This window comes from Sander lucioperca, chromosome 9, assembly GCF_008315115.2.
Source record: "Sander lucioperca isolate FBNREF2018 chromosome 9, SLUC_FBN_1.2, whole genome shotgun sequence".
In the NCBI taxonomy this organism is placed as follows: Eukaryota; Metazoa; Chordata; class Actinopteri; order Perciformes; family Percidae; genus Sander; species Sander lucioperca.
The window spans coordinates 40,172,266-40,180,851 of NC_050181.1; the positions used below are offsets into that span (position 1 = coordinate 40,172,266).

At 39.9% G+C, this 8,586-nt stretch overlaps 1 protein-coding gene across 1 annotated transcript in view; it reads left to right on the forward strand.

Moving 5' to 3' along the window:
* The first annotated feature begins 6,216 nt into the window (after positions 1-6,216).
* Positions 6,217-8,586, forward strand: part of LOC116055099 (kidney mitochondrial carrier protein 1) — an 8,235-nt gene continuing 5,865 nt past the window's right edge. Inside the window, exons 1-4 of the mRNA XM_031306879.2 lie at positions 6,217-6,459; positions 6,589-6,736; positions 7,071-7,165; positions 7,448-7,533. Coding sequence (XP_031162739.1) covers positions 6,396-6,459; positions 6,589-6,736; positions 7,071-7,165; positions 7,448-7,533 — 393 coding nt within the window. The 5' untranslated portion in view covers positions 6,217-6,395. The remainder of the gene's footprint in view (positions 6,460-6,588; positions 6,737-7,070; positions 7,166-7,447; positions 7,534-8,586) is intronic.

Here is an 8,586-nt window from a genome sequence, read left to right on the forward strand (position 1 = left end):
AACGTTGATGGTTCCAATTTAATGCTGTTATTTTAAAAAAAGGCATACTCAATTCTACACAAAATTAAAAATGCATCCGCATAAACTGAGATAAAACTGTTACCAGTATGGAAAGTGGTGTAAAGCATATGAAAGCACACTGGTTTAGTCATGTAATCTCTTTACAGTATAGGAACAATTACTGGGTGCATAGAATTTCCAACCATCTTTGAGTCATTTTCCCTAAGATGGAGTTAAGTGTATGTATTTCCTGGAGGAAAAAGAGGAAAAGGAATGAGGGTCCTATCTAGGATATGTGTGGGTGTTTAAACCCTTCAGCATGAAAAGGCAGCTTGTGCCTTAACACCCCCCTTGACTTCCATCAGCATCACACTGTCAATGTATTCCCGTGTCACAAGCGTAAAGGAATAGTTTGAAATTTGGGGAAATATGCTTAGAAATCTTCATGCCGAAAGTAAGATGAGAAGGTTGATACCACTGTTGTTTGAGGAGAGGGGTATCAATCTTCTCTTCTATCTCTCGCCAAGTAGGGGAATAATCCTTTTTACCAAATTGTCAAACTACTCATTTATCAGGTCCAATTTTGCTGTAGGCCATTGTTTTGGCTATAGGGGTGTTTTGTACACTAAGCGCAGAGTTATCTAACAGCACACGTTCTAATACACGAACATCCTCTGTCACACATTGTATTGGGTTGTCTTTTGACCACAAGTCACTTTAACTTACTGTCACATCTTACTGTAATACACTCACACACACACACACACACACACACACACACACACACACACACACACACACACACACACACACACACACACACACACGTTTTTCTGCAGAGAGATCTGCTGGTGGGTGGGTGGGTTTTTCTGTGTGTGTGTGTGTGTGTGTGTGTGTGTGTGTGTGTGTGTGTGTGTGTGTGTGTCTATAATGCCGTGAAGAGCTGATTTTGGCCGCAGTCGTACACATTTTGATTGAAGAACATGTTTCTTGGCCTATGCATCTCTAGAGTGACTGTGTGTACAGGTCAAACAAATGGCTGTATGTGCTCTCACTTCATTCTCCTAAATAACACAACTGTATTCTCCTTCCTTATTTTGAACACCACCAAACACAGTTATATCCCCTCCTCTTCTATCCCAGGTCTGTTCTGAGGCTCCTTTTGACAAATCACCACATTAAATGTGGCCATTTTTAGGCGCACCACACTTCCCTCTGCTTATTGGTTTCAGATAAAACTGCAATTTTTTCCATTCATCTATTTCCGTTTGTCGATGCTGTGCGTATTATTCGTCCGTGCACATGCCACACACACCCACTCACTCACACAGAAACGTGCACAATTATACACACACTCCTCTCTCTCCTTGGTCGTTAATAATGTACTGATGGCCATACTGTGGTCTGTGACCCATAGCCAACCCATTAATCAAACAATACAACTAGCATATAATTATAATAAATATGCTCTAGATGAATGTCTTGCAGTCAGGAGAATAGACCCAATGCTTCCCAGAAGCTGAGATTAGAAGGACAAATGTGATCGAAAACAGATAAGATGAAGCTGAGGTATTTACACAAGCAAAATATTCTTCCTGTGGAAATCTGTTTTGATAAGCAGAGCACACTTGCATTAAGACACGCATGTCATCCATACAAAATCGAATCCTATATGTTGTCGGTCGCTATCCGTTGTACATGCATATTGTCATTCAAATATATCTGTGTTTCCTAATTAGCTGTATAGATAGTGTCCACTCATTTACTAGGGATTGATTGGCCTACATTTGATATATAAGTGCTTGTGTCACCATCACAATCTACTGAGCTGCGAGTTAGTGCTGTCAGCAATCTGTGCAATAGGCCTTGGCATTGCAGAAATATTACAATTATGTTGTTCTGACCTCTAGTGGCAGAAAGATAAAACTACAGTAGAACACAGTAACTCGATGTCTCTTCTGATGTAAAATCAATACCCTGTTGACCTGTACATTTCAGAATTTCAAGGTTTTTTTAAAAACATTTTTAGATCCGATTACAGGTTCATACCTCACCATGTTCAAACATGCTTTTTAGTTCTGTGGTAGCTCCTGGAACTGCCACCGTTCATTGATGTCTTAATGGTGACTTCATCACATATTTGACTCATATTTGTGAGTGTTCTTAGTTTTATGGCATGTGTTTTAGTATTGCATTTTGGTGTTACGCACTTTGATTTGTTGTATGTCTCTCCTATGTTGTTTATTTGGTAATTAGTTTGGGGCCAAGGGTTCAAGAATGTAAGCACCGAAAGGATTGGATGTTTGAGAATTTATTTCACGGAGGTGCTCTTTGTCAAGTTTGGGGTACAATGAGATTCATTTAGTGTTGTTCACCAAAATGTTCCAAGATGACAGTTGCTTTGGTGTCTTAACATGACACAAGTATTTATGGTGGTGACGTGGACCGAGCAGGTAAAGAAACGTTTGGTTATGTCAGGACATAGTCTTGCATTGCCAGACCTTCCTAGGAAATACTTAGTGAAAGTATTATTCTTGTAAATATGAACCTTTGAAGTATATACAGTAACTGTCTTCCAAGGTGTTGATTGGCTTGTGTTGATGTATGACCTCAATGTTTCTTTCAGGTGTCAATTTATGTTTCAAGGTATCACAAAGTCCATGTGTTTTGTTAATCATTTTAATGCTCTTTAAAGCTACATTTCTATTTCTATTTTTATTTTCTCTGGTAATATTGTGTATTTTTGAGGGGTTATGAGATGTTTTGTTATTTCCATGTAAAGCACTTTGTTTTGCACTTTTTTGGAAAACATGCTATTTAAATTTGTAGTGACTTCTTTGCAACTTCCATAAGCTGCTGAAAGGCTGAGTCAGGGAACAATCACCTGTATAACGCGCAATTTGAATAATTCCAAAATCCAGTTGCATGAAAAATACTGCGTAAAGGTGGACGTGGTAAGGTTTGATTTTGCGGTGAAACTTGCGGTCAACAGAAAATGCAAAAACCCAAACTCAACCCCTCTCTAGCCTCCGCCATACAGGTGCACAGGTGTATAAATAGACCATGATTGTCAGACCAACCCCGGTGACCTCCTACATCACGTCATAGGTGAAAAACTATAAACCACAAACAAACATAATATACATGGCTCCTATAAAATTAAATTAGATTACATTATGATGAAAAATCTATAAAAAAAAAAAAAAGAAGAAGAAAAAAATAGAAGAAGCGGTCTATATGCAATCACCCAGTGACACCACAATGTCCCAAAACACCCTCTCCACATACACACTATGTGAATCAGTTACACCCCCCCAACAACCACACATTAAATAAAAGGTATAGCACCATGTAAACATAAACATGTTGCATGTATTGATATTATTTTGCATGAGCACACAGTGACATATTGGCAAACTGACACATTGACATGATGGCTATTTGGTACAAAGGTGTATTTGTATGATGTAATGAACTATTGGCATATGGTATCGCTATTAAGACACAATTACATATTTATTAAATGATGAAGTAAAAGGTGTATTGGTGGACTGAAGAAATGAGGGCTTGTTGAATTAACAACTCAGTGTAGGGACTGTAATGGAAATGTGTAGACCTTAAATAAAAGTTTTTTTTAAAGAAGAAATTCAAAAAGCCTGTAATCTTTGTAATAATGATATAATAGCAACTGATGAAAATCTGGAATGCTCCTCTTCGTATTGTGGTATGAGGGAAGTGTAGATGCTTTTCAAAGAGCTTCCTGACCTCCAGTGAGTCCAGATTCATCCCTAATGGTAACGGCCCAGAATTTCCCTACCTCAGCATCAGCATTGAATATGGCAACATGACACTGACCATGCAGGCTTGAAGAACATGCACACGGACATCTGCGTTTCTCATTGTCGTTGTTTGGACATTCAAGCTTGTTGTCCATGTGGACCCCAGGCAGTCGTCGATAAAGTATTGCCCCTTCTCCCATTAAACATGTACAGCTCAAGACAAATGGTGTTAAGGGCCAGTGGCGTCCACATCCACCCTCACACTCCTCTTGCACTCTTGCCTATTGTGGAGATGACTAAAGATGACTATGGTATGACCCACACATGATGCACTTATCACTGACCTATTTGCATCACGTCATAATCACTAATCAAAGCACCATGGTCCAACATGCTAGGGACACGGAAGTTGTGAAGATTATATTAATAATTAGACAAGAAATAAAAAGCAGCAATACACATATATGCTCTTTACACATGACCTTGGATGATTGGTGACACCTCCTGTATGAATATAATTTTGTCAGTAAAGCTCTGCCACTCAATTTTATTTGGATTAACATGCTTTTTATATTTTTTATTGTTTATTCTCCCACTAAATTCATTCTCTACTGCTTATTATTATTCCACATTGTTACACTTTTGCCAATAAACAATAGGAGTGGTTCTCAGCTAACTATAATACCAAAGTTTCCTTTTGGACCTCTGCATTGCTTAAAGAGACTGAATCACATGTGGGCTCCAGATATTCAGTGACCTCTGACCTCTCTGCGGACTTGGCAGAAGAAATTTCCAGGCTGGGATCAGATGTCACATTAACCTATAGGAGTAACCACAGGAGTCCTTAAAAAGGCTAAAATTCCACGCAGTGATATATGACCTATAGAGTATGTTAATGTGTGTAGACTCATCTTTATGTGTAAAAAGGTCGAAGGAAACCGAGGCACTCAAGAGGGTAAAGTTTAAAAAGCTTTTAATATCTTCTCGGCTAAATTATTAAAACGTACCAACGCGTTTCATCAGGGCAAGTACAAAGACATCTCATGTTTGCGTTTCTCCAAACCTTTAGTTGAATTCTGGTAAAAACTAGCTAACTGTTTTTTGCGTGGCCTGAAATCATGTCTCAGTGACGCACTGGAGTCATCCTTAACATAACCCTTCCCCTACTATATAAAAGTAGTGGAAAGCAACGCAGTTTCTTCTGGAGTTCAATCTACACTATGCCATGTTCAGGTCATGAATACGAGTTCACATCAGCCCTCTGTAGCCTTGTGATGATTACATGTGGGATATGTAGGATTCTGTGTTGACATCATCGGTGGAAGCCCTTAAGTTTGAAAAGCCAATTAATTATTAAATTTAAAAACAGAAAATAAATGAACATATGAATACTTTCAAGTTGGAGAAACAGACAGTAAAGAACAGTGCTCATCTAGTAAATATGCAAATATAACAGCATCTATCACTAATCTCCATTATTTCAAGTAAATGTGATTTTAAGTGGGGTTAGTGGATTAGTGATATAGAAATATAGGCACCACTGTTATAATGATATAGCCTAATTTATATAAGTACAGGAAATATATTTTACATATGACATGTGACAGGTTATTTATTTACGTAGGAGAACCCCTGTCTCCATTGTGTTCATTGTGTGTGTGTGTGTGTGTGTGTGTGTGTGTGTGTTCTTGTTTAACTATATTCGTGGGGTCCAAAAACCGGGAATACAGTATACTTGTGGGGTCCGGGCAGCTTTGTGGGGCCAAAATGCTGGACCCCACAACTTTAAAGGGCTGTTTGAGGGTTAAGACATGGTTTTAGGATTAGGGTTAGAATTAGTTTATGGTTAGGGTCAGGGTAAAGGTTAAGGTTAGGGTAAGGGGCTAGGGAATGCATTATGTCAATGACGGGTCCCCACAAAGATAGTGAAACGACCTATGTGTGTGTGTGTGTGTGTGTGTGTGTGTGTGTGTGTGTGTATGTGTGTGTGTGTGTGTGTGTGTGTGTGTGAGTATATATAATCAAAATAAATCAAAGGAAAGGAAGCAACCTTGTCGCCTATTTTATGATCTCGTGGCTCCTCGTGGAAGCAGCGTTCAGTTTTTATGCTCCACATATCTGGAACAAACTCCCAGAAAACTGCAAGTCTGCCGCAACTCTCAGTTCTTTTAAATCAAGGCTGAAGACCTATCTTTTTGATGTTGCCTTTCTTTAAATAACTGTTCATTTCTTATACTGAAGTTGCATTGTTGACACTGTATGACAATCTATATAAGCATATAAAGACATTTTTTAATCTGTTTTCAGGTAAAGCACTTTGAATTGCCCTGTTGCTGAAATGTGCTATACAAATAAAGCTGCCTTGCCTTGCCTTGCGTTTCTACTGTCTGGTGAGGTTGCTTAGCAACATATAGTGGGCGGGGACAGTGAAGACAGCGTCCAATGGAAGGGCGGTGGGCGGAGCTTTATAGTAGGAGAGGTTAAACGGGGCTGGACTTCTCAAACGCCGGCGGGGATTGGAAACGCAGCTGCTGCAGACATTCCTCAGATAGTAGTCCTCCTGCTCGCCGGTTCACCGGTTGATTTTCACTGTGAATCGTTACACTGTTGGAGAAAATGTCGAACGTCAACTGGAAGCCCTTTGTTTTTGGCGGACTAGCTTCCGTGACGGCGGAATGTGGTGAGTGATGAGTGGAGCGGCGGGGAGGCCGAGCTGCGTAGATTAGCTACTATTCATTATTTAAACCTCTATTGTGATTTGTTGTGATTTACAGTCTCATAAGGTAGTATCCTATGGTTTTTGTTGCAGGGACCTTCCCAATCGACCTAGCCAAGACTCGTCTTCAAGTTCAAGGCCAAGTAGGCGACATTAAATACCGAGAGATTCGGTACAGAGGCATGCTCCATGCTTTAGTGAGGATAGGAAGAGAGGAGGGGCTCCGGGCACTGTATTCAGGGTCAGTATGCTGGATTTATGTTTTGTAGTCCCTACATATTTGTCTTTATATAAGTACTGGACCTATCATTTGTTTATACCTCTATTGTACATAGTATTTCTTACACTTCCTCCTTTTTGTGCACTTCCTATTTTTGTGACAGCCATTGTCCTGCCACCTACCTTTTCCTCGAACCTTTTGCACCCCCATCTACCCAAAGAGGGGGATCTGTTATAGTTCTGCCTTGACTTTTTTTTTTTTTCTTGTTTTCCTTTGCTGGGTTATGGACCACAGTTGTGGGTCTGTAAAGATATATTGTGGGACCGGGTAATTACAATAAACTTGACCTTTACAGAATAGCTCCTGCTATGCTGCGCCAGGCCTCCTATGGGACCATAAAAATTGGCACATACCAGAGCTTTAAGCGACTGCTGGTTGAAAGACCAGAGGGTGAGTCCCAGTTTCTCTCTCTTTCTGACACACATACACACTTCCGCACACATTTTGGCAGGGGTTACCTGCCCCCATCGACACATGCACATTTCTCTTGAAGGTTACAGGATGTGACCTATTTAAATAGGTCTCCTCATTTTTCATACTCGGTGCTAAGTGTAACTGTTAGTGCTTCTGTAAAACACTGTAAAGACAAACTGCAACTGCCCGCCTAATACATGGTATTGAATGCTGCTTGTTCACAGTTACAGTCTGCCTCACACTCTTCTCCTCTTTCAGATGAGACCTTGCTGACTAATATGATATGTGGTGTTCTATCTGGAGTCATCTCCTCCTCCATCGCCAACCCCACTGATGTGCTGAAGGTAACTATTTGCACACATTAACATTGTGGTGTTTGTACTTGTTTTTGTCACTTCGTCAGTTTTTTTCCCAAAGCAGTAGAGCCGGTTTGTTTTTCAGAACTGCAGCAATAAGGCATGTAGTAATTCTTCAACTGAAAAACACAGCTGTCTTGTTTTGTGTTGTTTTTATATAAAAACAACACAAAACAAGACTGCTGTGTTAGATGAGCACTGTTCTTTACTGTCTGTTTCTCCAACTTGAAAGTATTCATATGTTCATTTATTTTCTGTTTTTAAATGTAATAATTAATTGGCTTTTCAAACTTAAGGGCTTTCACCGATGATGTCAATACAGAATCCTACATATCCCACATGTAATCATCACAAGGCTACAGAGGGCTGATGTGAACTCGTATTCATGACCTGAACATGGCATAGTGTAGATTGAACTCCAGAAGAAACTGCGTTGCTTTCCACTACTTTTATATAGTAGGGGAAGGGTTATGTTAAGGATGACGTGCGTCATTGAGACATGATTTACAAGTGTAAATATTCATGCAGCCTTAGGTAGGACTGTACTTTAGATTTTTTTTCTGAAGAACTGAGGGATTAATATGCCCTTTCTAGATGTGTCAGTCAGTGTGTTTACATGCAGTTTAAAAAAACTATTATATTCGGGTTAAGGCAATACCCCACTTTTGCGCCATGTAAACACCTTACCCCGGTTAAAAGACCAAGAGAACTCCTTCAGTAACCGGGGTATTCCTGCATGTATACACCTTAAACGGAAGTAAAGCGTATGCGCATGCTCCAACTGCCCCTGTGAAGGGCATCTTAGTGCTATCAAGCCCCGACCTGTGGATTATTTATAGACTAAAGTGTCTGAGGCTTAATATAGTGTTCTGTAAACGATATGGATGCATGAATATAATTTGTGTCTGCACATGCTTATCTGTACTCCTAATTTTTAGCATGGCTTCTTCTCACCATGCCATGTTAGGCATAAGGCCTCCCGTCCACATGGCATGTTTATTAGGGGTTAACAGACAAATGGCAGTTGTTACAGCTTTGGAA